Source organism: Nyctereutes procyonoides, unplaced genomic scaffold (assembly GCF_905146905.1).
Source record: "Nyctereutes procyonoides isolate TBG_1078 unplaced genomic scaffold, NYPRO_anot_genome, whole genome shotgun sequence".
NCBI lineage: Eukaryota > Metazoa > Chordata > Mammalia > Carnivora > Canidae > Nyctereutes > Nyctereutes procyonoides.
This window is the reverse complement of record NW_026575122.1, coordinates 498,693-518,097: the sequence shown is the minus strand read 5'-3', so window position 1 is coordinate 518,097 and position 19,405 is coordinate 498,693. Positions and strand designations below refer to the sequence as shown.

Sequence of the window (19,405 nt, the reverse complement as noted above, 5' to 3'; positions counted from 1 at the left end):
TGAAAGACCATGGCCTCAGTATTATGAAGCAATGCTTCAAGTAATACACAAAGATCTTAAGCAACAAACCATATTTATTTTAAAAAGGCTTGAATTCTTGTGGGGACAAATGCAGTATTGGTGCACTTCTTAGGACATCTGCATTTCTGCGTCCCCGTGACTATCAGTAAACGATGGGACTTTTTCATTACCATCTCTACCGACATGCATCTAAATATCTTGTAGACTATCATTATTCAAGAAATATAACCTGTGGTTCATGATACAATTTTTTATTACAAAATAAAAAAAAGAGTGAAATTGATTTTAATTTATTTCACCATAGTCATAGAACTCACCATCGAATTGACACCTTGTCCTGTCATAGTCATCACTAAGGGGTCTGTGAGAATGCCAGTGCACAAGCTCATCAAATTCCTTTTGTTTAACTAGTGAAGTTACAATAGGATCATCACTGTGGGACAAAAAAATATGCATGCTTTAAATTTCATGCCTCTAAATAGAACACAGCACAGATCTCATTTTTTAATATTTTTTTTATTTTTTTCATTTTTTAATATTTTAAAAAACCATCACCACGCTTCCTCTTTCTGTAATAGGATGTGGCTGTTAGAATCCAAAGAGCAGTTTACTAGGTGCTTTAGAACCCAGAATCTACTCCACGTTTCTAACAGTCCCATCAACATCAACAAATATTCATTAATTAATCCACTAATTAAAAATTAATTCATTAGTTAAAAATTCCAGCTGCGGTAATTTTACTCTAAAATTAAAATCATGTTGATTTTAACCTAGCTACGATCAAAGACATTGATAAATTTGCTATAAACTCATTATGTGTCACAAACACATATTGCATCTAATATACTCCATTTCGTAGAATCTTTAATGAGTAAATCATCCATTCCACCCATTTACTGAGGTATTTTCGGTTTTATACCTCTTCAAGAAAGGGAAATCTTTCAAAAGGTCGCCAACGAACTTATCAACCACTTCAGATGACATTGAAATAAATCCCAAATTAGGAACCTTTTTCTTGAAAGTATCTGTAAACAAGTTTTTAAAAAAAAAAAAAAAAGACAATGTCAAATGTGAAACTTTCACACAGGAATATTATACATCATTTTCTAAAACTTAACATTAAAAAACATTTTTCATTGATTTTATTTACATTTATCAATTCAGTTCTAGTTTTCTTTTTTTTTTTTAAAGAAAACTATTAAAAAAATTTTTTTTTGGTTGATTTCCCTTAAAGCTATTGCCCACATTAAAACACTTTGGAACATAGTAGAGTATGAAGAAATAGGCAGCACTTAGGCATGTAGGTAAATGTCTATTTCTTTCATTATCCTCATGACAAGGAATTTGAATACGGAACTCTCACTCATAGATCTATATAAATACTTTTATGGAAATGAAACTTTTAAAAGTAGGGGGAAATATAGAAAATAATGAGGTAATTTGATGTCTTTACAGTATTTTCTTGCATCCTCTTTGCTATCACATATGTACCAGCACATACACACGTAGACCCCATGCGCATCACATGTATTTCCTATGTATAATAGTTGGCTAATAAATACCTTTTTATTTACATCTGGTCCATGATTCTAGGTAAGCTGCCTTTGCTCTGCCTTTATCCCCTTGGTGGCCACCGCTCCCGAGTTTCCTGACACCTTCTTACTGCAAGTCTCTGCAACTCTCTGCCTGAGCGCTCTTCTCCTTACTGCCATGCAGGAGGCCACAGGTGCTAAGGATGCAATGCCCCACAGATAGCCCTCGGCCAAAAACGTGATAGGACTTGTAGGGTAAATGCCCCAGCTATCTTGCCCCTCAGGTAAGACATCTCCGAGGCAGTTTGTACGCCATTCTGAGATTCCCAGTAAAATCTACCTGTAGCTGCCCCGCTGGAAACCCACTTGTTAACACGTCCCGCGTTGGTCTTGTTCCGTTCCGGATCCTACCTAACCATTCCCTTATTTGATCTTCCTGGGATCAATAAATTACTTGTACTTGAGAGTTTTTAGTGGAATTCATCAGGACATAAGAGTGTATATTCTTCCCCCATATTCTGAAAAAATATACTTGTATCAACCCATCCCAAATTCCCCTTAGCTTCCTTTCTCACATTCCTTGGGGGGACATTTGAATCTTCCTGAAATTCATGGAACGGAAATATCGCCCATGATGCTATGATGATGGATAAAAATCAGTTTTTATATTTCTAAACATGTTTATATTACTTCTTAATTCTTAAATATTTTAGGAATCATATATAATTTCACCATAATCTGGTTTCTCTCATTGTTATAGAAGAAGTCTATTGTAGACTAGTTTTTGTTCCTTTGTAGGTAACTTGTTAAGATATTCATTTTTTATATTCTATAATTTTACTATGTTGCATCCAGTGTGTGTACTTATCTGTGAGTGTGTGTGTGCATATGCTTAATTTATCCCACTTGGGATTCTTCATCCATCCTAAATGTGCAAATTATTGTCTCTCATGAATCCAGGCAAATACCTATCCATGATGGGTCATTCTTTCTTTCCAAATCTCCAAATTAATAAAAGGCTAAACTTCTTCATTATACCTTAGTTTTTGACATATTTTTATATTGTTTCATCTATTTCTTTTTTTTTTTAGGTTTTTTTCTAGCTTTATTGAGATGTAATTGACATATGACATTGTGTAAGCTTAAGGTGTATAACGTGGTCATCTCTATTTTTAGGTGTAATTCTTTTGATCTATCTCTAGTTCACACGTTCTCTTTAGCAATATCAAATCAGCTTTTTAACCTGTCCATTGACAATATTTTCATTTCTAACCTTTGGTTACTTTAAAATGTAAATAGTAATTTTTAGAATTGTGTGATTTTCTCATGTTTCAAATTTCATATTTTATTTCTCTGAGCTTTTTAAATATACATATAGCATACTCTACTACTGATAATTACAAAATATGACATTCTAGAGGAAGCTCTATACCATTTTCCAGCGTGTCTATACCAGTTCGCATTCCCACCAACAGCGCAAGAGGTTTCCCCTTTCTCCACATCCTCTCCAACATTTGTTGTTTCCTGCCTTGTTAATTTTCCCCATTCTCACTGGTGTGAGGTGGGATCTCATTGTGGTTTTGATTTGTATCTCCCTGATGGCCAGTGATGCGGAGCATTTTCCCAAGTGCTTGTTGGCCACGTCTAGGTCTTCCATGGTGAAATTTCTGTTCATATTTTCTGCCTATTGTTTGACTGGTTTATTTCTTTTTTGGGTCTTGATTTTGATAAATTCTTTATAGATCTTGGATACAAACCCTTTATTTCATATGTAATTTGCAAATATTTTCTCCCATTCTATAGGTTACCTTTTAGTTTTGTTGACTGTTTGCTTTGTTGGGCAGAAGCTTTTTATCCTGATTAAGTCCCAATAATTCATTTTTGCTTTTGTTTCTCTTGCCTTCATGGATGCATCTTGCAAGAAGTTGCTGTGGCCAAGTTCAAAAAGGGTGTTGCCCGTGTTCTCCTCTAGGGTTTTGATGGAATCTTGTCTCACATTTAGATCTTTCATCCATTGTGAATGTAGCTTTGTGTCTGGTGTAAGAGGATGGTCTGGTTTTATTCTTCTGCACGTGGCTGCCCAATTTCCCAGCACCATTTATTGAAGAGACTGTCCTTTTTTTCCATTGGATAGTCTTTCCTGCTTTGTCAAAGATGAGTCGATCATAGAATTGAGGGTCCATTTCTGGGTTCTCTACTCTGTTCATTGATCCTTGTGTCTGTTTTTGTGTGAGTACCACACTGTCTTGATGATTATAACTTCCTAATAGAGCTTGAGGTCAGGCACTGTGATGCCACCAGCTTTGGTTTTCCTTTTCAACATTCCTCTGGGTATTTGAGGTCTTTTTCTGATTCTATACAAATTTTAGGATTATTTGTTTCCAGCTCTGTAAAAAGCATCGATGGTATTTGATAGAACTTCTACAAGTTCTAGTTCTATAGCTTACTGTTTCTCTTGCAGCTGATTTCCTCTGTTGTTTTATAAATTTGTATTTGTACTCATATTTGGCAGAGTATGAGTAAAATCTGTATCCTGTAAAACCGGGGCTTATGATGTTTTTCCTCTGCAGAGAATGTATAAGATTCTCCTGATCACTTTAATTTTCTAGTTTAGAAAGTTATCTATCTTCTTGACCCTACTAATAGAATAATTGAAACCTCAGATTCCATATAGGAAAATGAACCTATAATTAGAAATTATCGAGCTAATTCATTTTGTATTACCCGGAGATCAGTCCTTCCCTTTATTTTTGGCTCCTGGAATTGAACTTGTGTTGTTTTGAGCTTAGCTATAATACAAAAAAGATGTTTTGTGTGCCTTATCAGCATTTCAATTGTTTCCCCAAAGAGATTTTTCCCCTTATCTATGCTGCCATATTGACAGAAATGAAAGTCACCTTTATCTGACTTTTTTTTTTTTGATTGGCAACATTAGCCACAAGCAAAACTTTTTTTAAAAAGATTTTATTTATTCATGAGAGACACATTGTGAGAGAGAGAGAGAGGGAGAGAGAGAGAGAGAGAGAGAGGCAGTGACCCAGGTAGAGGGAGAAGCAGGCTCCATGCAGGGAGCCTGGCATGGGACTCGAACCCGAGTCTCCAGGATCATGCCCTGGGCGGAAAGCAGACTCTCAACCGCTGAATCACCCACCCAGGGATCCCCCACAAGCAAAACTTATAACTCTTCAAAATTATAGTCATAGCATATCATCCCAATGATATAGCAAAAGGTAATTTATTATTAAAATGCATAGTGCCAGGAAAATATTTAGATCTACGGCATTTAGTTAGTAGTTTTCAAAAAAAAATTTCAGAGATTTAAACTGTTATTTCAAATTAATTTAGAAATTTATACCTTTGATTGGTGATGAATTCTTCTCAAGAAAAGAAAGTTCCGTTGTTCTCAGAGGAAATGGCTTTCCAACAGTGAACTTTCTGACCAACCTTGACACAGTATTCCAGAGATGTTCATAATCTTTCATAATGACATCTCCCAAATTCAAATGTAGGCCTATATAATAGTTAAAAGTACTAAATATTAAAAGTCATTCCAGTATATACAGAAGCACATACTCTGACTAAATTCATAGAGTTCTGAAATATTTGTCAAACTGAAATTTTTGGTGAGTTCCACATTGTGCCTAAATATATAAATTACAATGATCACAAATAACAATAACAAATTGTGAATATGTATTTTTCAGGTAAAAAGAAAAGTTTTACCATGCATAACTATACAACCAATAAAAATGAATATAACTTATTTTTCAGAGACTGAGAAAATTTGTAGAGAGTTGCTAAATTTATATGTAGCTAACTCATTCCAATGTTAACAATATGTAGGAACCAAATTCTAGACATCAAAGAAGTTTCAAGAATGCGCAATGGCTTATAGCTCTCTTAAAATATGTTTTTTTCTTTGACTATTAAGAAACAGCAGAACATTTATTTTAAAAAAATAATCGAAAGGAAAAAAAAACAAAGTAGATATAACATATAAATCAGTTTTGTCTTTGGAAAAAACTTAAAATTTCCTAAATATCTCATAATAGTAGGATGATTGCCTTACTTAGAGTAAATATTTTTAAAATGTTTTCCATATATTTAAATGAAAAAATCAACTGTTAAAATTATCTAGAAATGCCACATACCCATACACATATGTCTTTCAAGAATATTTGAGTATATTAAGCTAAAAATGTTTTAAAATATAACATTCACTCTCATTGCAACTAAATAAAACTTATATGCATGTATAAACAAAGACTGAAAGGAAAATAATTGCTACATTATATGTTGGACATATAGGAAAATGATTTTGAAGTGTTAAGTCCTTTATAATGTTTATCTGTAGATGAAAGTAAAATCATAATAATATACTAAGGTGGTACCTTCAACATTTTCATTTTCATAGTAAAAAGCAATATTCTTCAACAAAAGCTCATCATTTAAGTCTGAAAGGTGAATTAAATTCAGATTCCAAAATTCAAAAATATTCATATTACTTAAGATGAAATATTCACACCACTTTTTCTGAAAATCAGAAATAAAACCAAGTCATTGATGATTGTTATATTAGCAATAAAATATAATACAACTTCAAATCTATCAATAATCCAATGAAAAGACAAGTTGGCGGGGCTCTTCCAAGTCCTATTACTGTAAGTCCTTTCAGGCTGGATAATGATGAATGCTTTATATCTTAAAAGGCTGGATCATAAAATAAAACCAAACCGACCAAAAGATTAATTCAGAATAGCTCTTTATTCTGAATCATAGAAATCTGTGTGTGACTCCATCCAATTTTTTTTCTCACACTAATCCACAGGTACAGTCTCCGTGCTACAGAAATACTTCCGCTTTCGAATGTGCCTCTGTTCTTTCCTGAGGTTTTAATGTTTCCAATTTTACTTTCAGGTCAAAAGGTGATTTAAAAAATAGCATTTGAGGGGATTCCTGGGTGGTTCAGCAGTTTAGCGCCTGCCTTCAGCCCAGGGCGTGACCCTGGAGACCCGGGATCGAGTCCCACGTTGGGCTCCCTGCAGGGAGCCTGCTTCTCCCTCTGCCTAGGTCTCTCCTTCTCTCTCTCTCTCTCTCTCTCTCTCTCTCTCTCTCTCTCTGTCTCTCATGAATAAATAAATAAAATATCTTTAAAAAATAGCATTTGATTGTTCAGGGGTCTAGAAGATGCTTCAAACTCAAAGATTCTCTTTCACCTACACTGGTGTGTACCTGCTGAGTTTATGATAGTGAGGCTATTTTCACGCCTAACACGGGAAGGGTGTCTTTGCTGGCCACGTCTAGTTTAGCGTTGATTAGACGTGAGTAAATTATCTTAGTGAGTGAGAGCCTAGTCATCTTTTCAGTCAATGACAGTGTTTGGGGAATTAGGTTCAGTAGGGGATAACCGAGGCTTCTCTGCTCCACACTCCTTCAATGATAAAACCAAATGCTTCCCAAATATGAACCATTTATTTCTCTATATTGATATGGAAATCAAACCCAGAATTATCCAACAGAAATATAACACAGGCAGGCTGCATATTTTATTCTAAATTTTCTAGAAGTCACATTAAAAAACAAACAAGCAAAATTGTATTTTATTTAACTCAGCTTATCCAAAGTATTATCATTTCAATGTATAATCAATATAAAAATATTAACAGAATACTTTACATGTTTTTCACACTAAGTTTTTTTAAAATCTATTTCTTTTCGGTATAGAGCGCATCTCATTTCATACTACCCACGTTCCAAGTGTTCAATATCCACGTGTGGCTTATAGGCTACCGCTTTGGACAACCTAGCTCGGAACAGATGTTAGGGAGATTGCCCAAGGTTCGTGAAAAAGACATAATTATCAAAGTGGGAGCCTCCTACCTACACTGTAGTTTTACCTACAATAAAATACTAAAGAGATCTCCATAGAGCCATAGAGCAGTGGTTCTCCAAGCTCAGCAGAAGCCTCACCTGGATAGACTGTCAAATAAAACCTAGATTCCTAGGCCCCAGCCCAAGATTAATTCAGTAGCTCTGGGATGAAGCCTAAGAATTGACATTTCTAACAAGTTCCCAGGTGATGTCGATATTGTTGTTCAGGGGAGCCTTCCTTGGAGAACCACTGCCATGTAAGGTTCATACCATGCAATCCTTTCCCCAAATACCACTGAGTGAATAACAGTAATATGAGAATACAGTACAGCAAACAATCCTCATTTTATTCACTTCACGTAAGAAGTGCCACCATGTGTCAAGATTTGAGTAAACACGAAACTCTCCCTTCAGTATGCTTGAGGGAGAGAGGTCCAGAGACCTCAGAATATATCTTTTATTGTGAAAATCTCAGAGAGGCTCCCTGAATTCACACCTTCAGCTACTGGGTGCTACCAAAGAGAAGCATGGAGATAGGCGAGACCAAAGGGGTGCTTGACTATGGGATGATCAGCTGTTTCCCTCATCAAGGGAGCGGAGGGTGGTGGGAAGGTTACAGATTTGGAAGCTGGACGGAGATGAAGTTATCTCGCACCTTGATCATTTATTAGTTGTGTTGATGGGCCACTTAGCCTTTCCGAGGCCAAGGTTTTCTTTTTTCTTTTTTTTCTTTTCTTTTTATAAACTTATTTTTTATTGGTGTTCAATTTGCCAAGGTTTTCATTTGTAAAATGAGGGCATAAGAGGAGAATTGTTATGTCTTAATGAGGCAATACAGGTAAAGTACACACAAAAAGCTGGTGCAGAATAACTGGCAGCTGTTCCTATCATCGCGTCCACAATCCATGCTCCTGGTTAAAGGATGACGTTTTCTATCAGCTAAAACCACAAAGTATATCCCGCAGAACCATCTTAGAACATTCCATCATTCAGAAAGACTTTGTAATATCCTTTCACCTGATGACTACTGTCTATAAAAAAACTGTTTATAAAACTCGTTATAGATGAAAACTATACAAATAGAGCATTCATCTAAATCTGTAAATCAATATCACAATTATCGTATTCATGGCACTCGTAACTGAGTATATGTAACTCATCCTATAAAAAGTTGACAAAAAATCAAATATTATCTGAGAAATAACAACAGAACTCATAGCACAATAACATTGAGGCCATAATGTATTATTTTAGTATCTGACATGTCATATCAATAGCTTTAATGTATTAACCTGACATAACTTTTCGGAAATATCTAAAATAAATTAGGGGAGCCCGGGTGGCTCAGTCAGTTGAGCATCTGCCTTAGGCTTACGTCATGACACCAGGGTCCTGGGATGGAGCCCTGCCCAGGCTTCCCTGCTCAGTGAGGAGTCTGTTTCTCCCTCTCCGTCTCCATCTGCCCTGCTCCCTGCTCATGCACGCTCACACGTGCTCTTACTCTCTCTCAAGTAAATAAATTAAAAAATAAATAAATAATAAAATCTTTTAAATTAAATAAACTAAAAGGACCTGGAAATGCAGTCTTCTTATTCCTTTAATTAACCATAGTCGGCCTCTTCCTAACAGACTATCAAAATGTCTAGAAGAAAGTTCCCCAGTGGGATCTGGGATACAGGAGAATATTTTCTCCCCCAAGCATCAGCAGATAGTATTGTGTACGTCACATCATAAAACCTTTTAACGCTTCTGTTAGAGCAGTTGTAAGTGCTCACAACTATACACCTAGATCCCAATCAATGTATCTTTCCGTTTCTGAATTTTGACTGTTGATCCTACATACCTATTATGCTATTTCAGTAAATATAATCTAAACCCTACAAAGTAAAATCAGTCCAATTCAATTACTTCCTAGTCACACTTAGGTCAATTCTCTTCATGAATCTTCTCTGAATCTCCCATGCCAGGCTTTGATAGGGGTGTTTATACAAGTGTCATTCTCATCTTGGTCCAAAAAAAAAAAAAAAAAGATGGTGCCCACCACTCAGCATGGCTGTCTCCAGTCGTACCTCGCTCTGCAGTACGCTACACAGGCAATAGACCCAGGTCCCTTGAGTAGAGATTAAATGGTCAGTGGCCATGGAGTGACTTTCAGTTGGTTCCATGGACCTCACCGTCTACTGAAATACAGTACTCAGATTTAGAGGGGTCTTTTCCATGTCATTTCCCACTTATCCCCTCATCTGACTCTGAGACTTCTGTGAAGACTAGCAGGTTCCCCTTGCCTCTCCATCAATTAGCATGACCCACTTAGAGCCGACAAGAACTTTCAGATGCCCTCCCTCAGGAAGTACAGGGACCATTTCCCACACTGAACACAACTGAAACTCAATTCCAGTAGGGAATTCTGGCAGCCAGCATACAATACGTTTCAGGCTTATCTCAACCTATATCCAAGGAAGCTGGGGTCTTCACCCACCAATTCCTCATCTGTCCTTGGTGGACGGCTTGAGAACTAATAACCCAGCATTTCAGATCAAGCAAACAAAACCTGCAGGGGGAGAGTTGTAGACATTTAGAGTAAGATGAAAAAGTAAGTGAATGGGAGACATAGACAAGGAAACAACAATAATGTCTGCCACGTTGCCTGATGAAGAGCGTCTTACTCCCACCTGTTGACCCATCCTTCTAACTTTGCATAATGATCATTCACACTTCTTTTTTGGTCGTATCGGGACTTCCATTTCTACAGCTCCTCAACTTGCCCCCATCCAATGGAGTCCATTTGGTTTATCTCCATGAAACCAAGTCTATCATTTTTACCACCTTCTTCCAAAGATGGTAAAATCTATTTTCGCTTTTTTTCTCTTTTATAAAACTAATAGGTCCACTAATAGCTTTTCTGTGCCAAAATTATCTTGTCTCTTTTTTCCATAGCATCCAATCAGTTGTTTTCTTGTGCCTATGGTCATGTTGTTGAGACTGCTAGAAAAAGAAAATCATACAATAACACATATTGATGCCACTATCATTGTTTTCTCAAAAACAAATAAGCCCTCAAAAGTGCTAGGCAGGACATAGTGGTATATCTTTGTTTCTCAATACAATTTACTCCCCTAAAATCCCCAATAAACTAAGTAGCTCTTGTCAGTGTCCTTCACCAGTGTCTCATTCTATTCCTAACCATTTAATATCAAAAGACCTCAGGATTCTATTCGAGGCTCTTTTGTCTTTCCCAAACTAATCTTATCCACTGTCATGGCATTAATTAACTTCCATAGGCTAGTGATTTCCAAATCTTTATCCCGAATTCATTCCACTCTGCTAAGCTCCAAACCAGTATTTCAAATTGCCTACTAGAGAGCTCCATTTGGGTATTTCATTGGCAACTCAATATTTCCAGAACTGAATTCATGATCTTCCTCTGCAATTATATTTCATACGATGGCATCATCCCCACAAATACTCCATGCAGGGAGCCTGACATGGGACTCGATCCCAGGTCTCCAGGATCACGCCCTGGGCTGAAGGCAGGCGCTAAACCGCTGAGCCACCGGGGCTGCCCAAAATTTTCCATTTAAATTGATGCACTAATCCCACTTCTGGGCATGAAGTCTAAGTCAATATCCTCAAGTTAAAGGAAAAGGCTTACACTCAGAGAATCTGGAGAATAACAGCATTTATAATCTATATGAGAAAATGGGCAGGTAACTCATGGTACATTGAACAAAAAATAGTAGCTATTAAGAAATGAGGTTAGCAAAGAGTATGAAAGAAAATTTAAAAATATGTGAAAAGAAAAATATTTTATATATATTTACATATGAATATATTCATTCCAATATACAAATATAAATATACATATTCATTCTAATGTCAGAAACAATAACAGATAACAATAGAAAGTTGTATTCATTAAAAATTAAGAAAATAACCTAAAATATTATAGTTGTTGACTTGAATAATGGGTCACTGGGTGTTTCTTTTGTTTTTTCTATTTTCCTAAAGTCTACAATTCTTTTCTAAATAACGTCTATAATGGACAGAAATAACTATTACATTTATATCTTCAATTCCTCTCAAGAGCAGAACACAATGGTCACCAATCTCTTATAATTAATAACATGAAAACCTGAAACTGACTTAGACCATTAAACCTTTAAGATCCCCAAAGGGCTGACATTATTATTATTCCCTTATAAATCCTTTTGTTGTTGTTGTTAAGCTCCAACATGGGGCTTGAACTCACAACCCTGAGATCAAGAACTGAGCTGAAATCAAGCGATGCTTAACCAACTGAGCCACCCATGCGCCCCCTTATAAATCTATATTTGAAGGTGACTGTGGTTTCTTTATATCAAACGATTGAAACAAAAAAACAAATAATTAAACTAATAAAGAGCATATTTACCATTCTTAAGGAAGTCTGAACGTTCTTGGTCCAGTGGGAAGTGATGAATCTAGCACAGGCTCTTTGAGAAAGAGGTAAGTGAAGTAGAAAGACCACACTGAGACAATGCAGTTTACACAAATCTTCCATCTCTTGCAGGGTTAAGCAATTACTTTCCACCTGAATAAGATAAAGGAGGTAAACTAGAGATCAGCAGGCTATGAAATTTGACACGCATGCGGTGCCACAAAGGTCGGCAGACGCATTTTGCTTGATTACAGTCTTCATTCTGTATGTTTTTGAATTCTCATCTTCATACATTAATTTGGCTACATATAAAATACCGATGTCAGGTAAGGGGATAGGCAACTGCCAGCTAGCCTGCAGTTTACATAAAGCATTTTACAAGTATTTTTAGTTAGGCCCAACTTTACATGAGCTGACCCAGCGGCTAACGAACTCATGATCGCACGGGTCTTTGCACAGGTGAAACCATGCTTTAAAAGCCCTACTCTGTGCAAAGCATATTTTAAAGTTACACTAAATATCATCAGAGTGAATAAACCAGGACCCATCTGAAAAACTTACCCAAATAGAAAAAGAGTAAAGAAATGGGCATATTTAACATGATGGGACAAGGATCTCCTAGCCATCTTCAAATGTTTGCAGGGTTGCCAGCAAAACAAAGCCAAGACTTATTTTGGATTGCTTCCACGGGGCCAGATAGGGTCTAATGATCGGAAGTTCCAAAGAGGTACAGTTGGTTTAGTATCATTTTTGTGACAATAATGTAAAAGTCATACCTAATCATGTAAAAAATATTTTACTAAGAACGTATTCAAGTAGATACTGGAAAACCAAATATAAAGGATGCTAGGTAAAGGTAGTAGGTCCTGTTCATTTCTGAGGGTTCAAAAGTTACAAAAATTTCCATATTTCTTTAATAAAAACCTTCAGGCAGGAATCGCCCCCCAGAAAGACGAAGACCTGGCCACTTGGCTTCACCTGGGATAGCTGCGAGAGGCAACATCCCCTCCACCCCAGCTCCCCACAGGTTGGTGGCATCTTTGTCAGGCCTGGCTCACAATTTAACACTTTCCTGCCCAATCCGGCTTCTTCCCCCTTTTTTCCATGGATGTTAATCTCTAATAAACATTTTACACTCCCACCAAAAAAAAAAAAAAAAAAAAATCCCCCAGCAGTCAGATTGTATACAAAATAGTATGTGTACTCATTGTGTGTGTGTGTGTGTGTGTATTTGTACACATATATATAGGGATGATTAGCTGGAGAGCAAACCCATACTGGATAACAGATTCTTACTCTATCAACCATAAAGGTTAAAAGCTTAGCATTTCTCTACCTAGGATGCCACTAAGACTCTACAGCATGTTCTTTCTAAAGACACTTGGCATTATGGAAGTTGAATAAGACAGACATGGTTTCAATCCTCAATCCACATCGCTATTTAATTAAGGACTGTCTAAACCTCTGGTGTTCCCATATGTGAAATGGGAATAAATACCTTCCTTAAAATGCTGTTGAGAGGATATAAAGGCACAAGGCATATAAAGACCCCAGAACATTATAATGTAAGCTCTCACAAAAAAGCTAATTTCCTTTCTTATTTCCCTTCTTCTGGATGATTGGGTAAGTATGACTAAATGGGTACTAAGGGGAAATGTCTTTATAGTAAAACACTAAATCATATAACGGCATCATAGATATTACTCATAAACAAGTTCCAGTTTTTTCCTCTTTTGGGAGAAATTTATATAAATAAATTGGGGAAATAAAAAAAAGGAAGACAAGGTATATGAAAATCAATAAAATAACAAAAATAGAAAGCAATGGTGTTTCACAGTAAAGTTGTAACAATCGCACCTCTTGGATGTTAGTTTTCTGATCAGAGCTAGTCTTCATTCTGTTTTCTAAAAAGTGATGATACATTCTCAAAGACAATGAGCATGAAGTAACACAAAGAACACGTCGAATGTCAGATCCTTCTGGCCAGAATTGCTTAAGCAGAGAAATAGTTTCACATGCCTGTCACAAAAGAAAACTATAAGTGTCATGATATTTTAAAAAATATTTTTATTGACAAGTAATCTTGCTAGAAGAAATCCTACAAAGATGGATATGGCTACATACTATAAATATTTATGTTAAAAAGGGTGAACAAAATTTTAAGGTGGGAAAATAAATATTTTGGTAATATTAAAATTTAGCTATGTAAAGAGTTCCTATAAATCAATAATACAACATTCAACCTTTAATAAGATGTGAGCAAATAATTCACAAAAGAAATAATGAATATTAACAAAATAGAAAAATGTTCAACCTCTTTAGTAACAAATGAACAATAAATAGCATATTTTTACTTATAAATTAACAAAGAATATTTAATGATAATAGCTCTGGAAGTCATGTGATATGTCATTTCTCTTGTGCTTTGCTAATGAAAGTAGAGATAGGTACATAATTCCTGCAGAGCTATTTAGCAACAAATATGATTATGTATTAAGTATATTGATGCTTTGTGACTGGCTATCAAGTTCTAGCTATCCAGGCTAGGTAAATAACACACAATGTGTACCAAGATGTTCATGCAGAATTATTTGTAGAAGCCAATTCTCAAATAATTTAAGTGTTTTGCATTAGGGAAGTATTTTGCATCCAGTAAAAACAAAATAGTGAAGAATTTTTAATAACTCAAATACATATGGTATGCAAGAAACACAACTTAAAGTGACTCAGAAGGACTAAAAATAAAAGGTGGATAAAAGTATACCAGGAAAATGGGAGGGGAAAGGAGAGAAGAGAGGCTAGCAATTTTTACAGCAGCTCAGAAGAATTCAAGCTCAAAGACATTAAATATGAAAAAGAAAAGCATTCTTATTCTAAAAGCCACAATCCATCATGGAGACATAACCTTTACGAATGATTGATCTCACATGGATAATTATGCAACATATAATGTCACAACCAGCTTTACAAAGCAAAAACTACAGGTGATTAAAGGAACTATATTCAAAAACACACTAATAATAGACTACTCCCAGTACATGAGAAACCAAGTGGACAAAAAATAACCAAAAAGATAGATGACTTAAACGGTACAATCAATAGTGTAGATTCTATGAATTAAACTCTGGTGATAGAGAGTCTCTATTCCTCTTAGGAAAGTGCCCCCAGCGCACATCCCTAAAAATTGGTCATGTGTTAAGTCACAAAGGAAGCATCAGTAGCTTCTATAATGTATAAAAACCATAAACAACACTCTGACCAAAATACAATAAAAGGTAGTATTTAGTTTCTTTTTTAAAAGGCACGGAAACCCTTCATTCTGAAGCTTAAAAACATTTGCAATTAAGCTACTGCTAGGTGGGATCTCTGGGTGGTGCAGCGGTTTGGCGCCTGCCTTTGGCCCAGGGCGCGATCCTGGAGACCCGGGATCGAATCCCACGTCGGGCTCCCGGTGCATGGAGCCTGCTTCTCCCTCTGCCTGTGTCTCTGCCTCTCTCTCTCTCTGTGACTATCATAAATAAAAAAAATATTAAAAAAAAAAGCTACTGCTAGGTGAAAGGGAAATACAAATTGAAATTAAAGAATTTATAAAAATGATTATAAAAACATTACACATCATAATTTACGGGATAAATTTAAAGCAGTGACCAAAGGAAAATTCATTGCATTAAACATATTTAACACTAAAAATGAAAGAATAAAAAAATGGATTAAATTCTCAGCTCCAAAAAGAAAATCTAAAAAGGAACAACAAACTGAACTAAAGGAAAACAAAAGGAAGTGGAATATAAAAGTAAAAGTAAGCAAAAATTAAGAAAATTGGTAAATAGATCTAATTAATAAACCAAAATTCCAGGGATTTTTGAAAAACTTTAAAAAATAGAAAAGCCACTAGCTAATTTGATTATTAATAAATGGGAGAAATAAAAATTCTACAGAATAAAAAGGTAAAGGTAAAATAACTATTGAAACAAGAAATCTTTAAAAAGTATATAGCCTACTTTGCAAACTTCTATGCAAATAAACTATTTGAAATGTAAATGAATGGATAATTTCCTCATAAGAATTAATTGTAAGAATTGACCCCACTGGAGTTAGTAAGCTTAAATAAATTAATTTCCATAGGACAAACAGAGAAAATTAAGAAACTATCCCACAAAAAAGCACCAGTCCCATTTGACTTTATAGGGAAATCCTATTTTAATCTTCAAGACCCAGATAATTCCAATAATCCATAAATTATTTTGGTATATTGAAAAAAAAAAGAAATGTTCTAATTTTTTATGAAGCCTACATGACACCGTGATATCTAACCAAATACATACAGTGCTCAGAAAGAAAATTACAGAAAAGTAACACTCATTTCACTAAGTATCACTATGCAGTATTTTGCATAGTGATGCAAAAATTCTAAACAAAATATTAGCAAACAAAACCCAACATCATATTAGGAAAATAATATCATGATCAAATGGGATTTATTCCAGGAATACAGAGTTGCTTCAATATTTAAAAATACGTTTATATCAAAATGTCATATTAATAAAACTAAGATTTAAAAATCATAATTGTATCCAAACTTTCAATATATATTCATGATAAAAATACTCAGAAAATATAAGTTGAGGGATACAGTCTTAACATCAGAAAATATAGATAGATAAATAGATAGATAGATATGTATATATGTACATATATGTAATACTAGAAACATTTCCACTAAGATTAGAACAAGGCAAAGGTGCACCCTAACTCCGCTACAATCCACCACTATACCAGGTTTGTTACCTAATGCATCTAGACAGGAAAAGGTGATTTCAGGCATAAGAATGGGTAAAGAATGGGATCCCTGGGTGGCGCAGTGGTTTGGCGCCTGCCTTTGGCCCAGGGCGCGATCCTGGAGACCCGGGATCGAATCCCACGTCGGGCTCCCGGTGCATGGAGCCTGCTTCTCCCTCTGCCTGTGTCTCTGCCTCTCTCTCTCTCTCTGTGACTGTCATAAATAAATAAAAATTAAAAAAAAAGAAAGAAATACAAATACTAACCAATGAACCTAACTTTATTAGTAATGAATAACATAACTAACCTGAATGGGGTGTGCAAGAACTAACCTAAATAACTTGGAAAGATATATTGTAACATATTCCATGCCTAAAGATAAAAAGAACTGCACATAAATCCTGTAATCCACTTAGTAAATATGTTTCTCACAAGATACATTTTGCAAGTCTAATACTACTTTATGTATATACTAGAATTGAAAAAATAGGTAAATACATTGTATGTAAGGAGAGATGAATTTCTCATAATTGGAGAAAGAAATTACAAATAAAGAAAGGGGTGGGGTAAAATGAAGGATGTGAAGTTGGACTGGAGTAGAAGTTATCAGTATGGATGCATGATATTTAAGATAGATGATTAGATAGAGATATATAGATGATAGATAGATGATAGATGATAGATAGATAGATAGATAGATAGATAGATAGATAGATAGATGATAGATAGGTGATAGGTGATAGATAGGTGATAGATGATAGATGATAGGTGATGTATGGTGATGATAGATAGATGATAGATGACAGATAGATGATAGATGATAGATAGATAGATAGATAGATAGATAGATAGATAGATAGATATATAGATAGATGATAGATAGGTGATAGATGATAGGTGATGTATGGTGATGATAGATAGATGATAGATGATAGATAGATAGATAGATAGATAGATAGATAGATTATAGATAGGTGATAGATGATAGATGATAGATAGATGATAGGTGATATATGGTGATGATAGATGATAGATAGATAGATAGATAGATAGATAGATAATAGATAAAAGGTAGACGGGTGTATATGCGTGGCTTGGCATACACACAGATGTCCCCTAACTGTGTCTGCTGAAAAGTCCTCATAGCAATGACACCCTGGTGGAAATGAACAAACACAGCTCTCAGGTCTTGGCTCCTAAATGCCATTTTCCAACAAAAGCAACCAGAACTCCTTGGAGAAGTGGTTAATTTCAAGGCTGAGGCAGAGAAAACATGAGATGAGAATGGAACATTCTGTGGTGCTCAAAAGGATAGGGCCTGATGAATCGGAAGAGAAATATACACGTACGTAACCATCACCACAGTGGATGTCATCATACCTCAATAAAGTGGTTTTAGAAAAGGCAAAAGATGGGGAGGGGGTGGGGCTTGCAAAAGACACAGGTGCAAACCTGAAGGAGTTTCTAATGTTCAAACCTAGAACAACTTGAGCCCCAAAACAGTTGCAATATTGGACTTCAATCTATAATATAAAATATCCATTAGTCCATCCTGGTATAAATAAATAAGCAAGTAAAGGGCAGAGACACAGGCGCTCTCCCTTACAATAGGATTCCAAGTGATAAAAGGAAAAGGAAAAAGTGAAATACAAAATAACCATTAGGCAAACAGGTCTAGAGATAACTGTTGCAGACAAGATCCGTTGATGGGCTCTAAAATTAACTGGCAAATTCTGAGAAGAAACAGGATTTGCATAGTTAGGAAATATAGTAACTTTACAGTGGAGAAGGCTGGCACGCACCAGCTTAACCAGTGTTAAGATCTATCCATACCATGAACCCTTTGATATATTCACACATTCACCGGCATTCTTGCCAAAAATGCATTACCCCATTCCAGTCATAAGAAAACATTAGATACACCTAAATTGAGGAATATTTAAAAAAAAAAACTTTTTAAAAACATTAAGGTCACAAAAGACGAGGAAACACTGAGAAACTACTACAGACTAGAGGCTACTAGAGAGAAATGACTATGTAGATGTGGTGTCCTGGACAGAATCCTGGAATGGAAAAAGGACATTCGTGGAAAAAGTAAGTGAAACTCAAATAATGTCTGAAGCTTAGTTAACAGTATTATACTGATGTTCATTTCTTGGTTTTGAAAAATGTACCATGGATACATCACATGCTAGTATTAAGGGACTCTGGGTGAGAAGTCTATAGGAACTCAGTAATATTTTTGTAACTTTTTTATAATCAACAAAATAGTTCGAACAGAGAGTTTAAAAAAATATTCAGCACCTCTTCCATCATATTTTTCCATTTTAAATTTCCAAAAAGAGATTCCAGTGCTAAAATTCGACATTTTTCCAAATGTTTAATCAGGGCTTTATAAGCATTCTCAATCTCCTTTTCATTCTGTAAAAGGAAGTCACATAAATTGTCATAAATAAAATATCTATATTGAAGATATATTGTTAAAATATATTTTCGAGTTCAAAAAAAATTTCACTAATGTAATTACAGATCACCAACAAGGCTTTTAAACCCTGCCAGGCAGCACTATTTTGTTTTTACTGAATTGTTTTTTTTCTGGGAATTTAGTACATTTTATTTTTTTAACAACTTTATGAAAAGTATAATTAACATGACAAAATTCACTCGCTTTAAGGGGAAAATTCAATGGCTTTTGGTAAGGTCACAGAGTTGTGCAGCCATTACCATAATTTAATTTCAGAATATTTCCAACATCTCAAAAAGAAAGAGTGTGTCCATTTAATAC

General features: G+C 35.3%; 1 protein-coding gene across 1 annotated transcript in view; it reads right to left on the bottom strand.

Annotated features, from left to right (window-relative positions):
• The window catches only part of LOC129516957 (probable ATP-dependent RNA helicase DDX60), a 93,199-nt gene that overhangs the window by 63,419 nt on the left and 10,375 nt on the right, over window positions 1-19,405 (bottom strand). Inside the window, 7 exon segments of the mRNA XM_055336553.1 lie at window positions 339-454; window positions 941-1,046; window positions 4,909-5,064; window positions 5,945-6,086; window positions 11,836-11,994; window positions 13,699-13,860; window positions 18,925-19,041. Coding sequence (XP_055192528.1) covers window positions 339-454; window positions 941-1,046; window positions 4,909-5,064; window positions 5,945-6,086; window positions 11,836-11,994; window positions 13,699-13,860; window positions 18,925-19,041 — 958 coding nt within the window.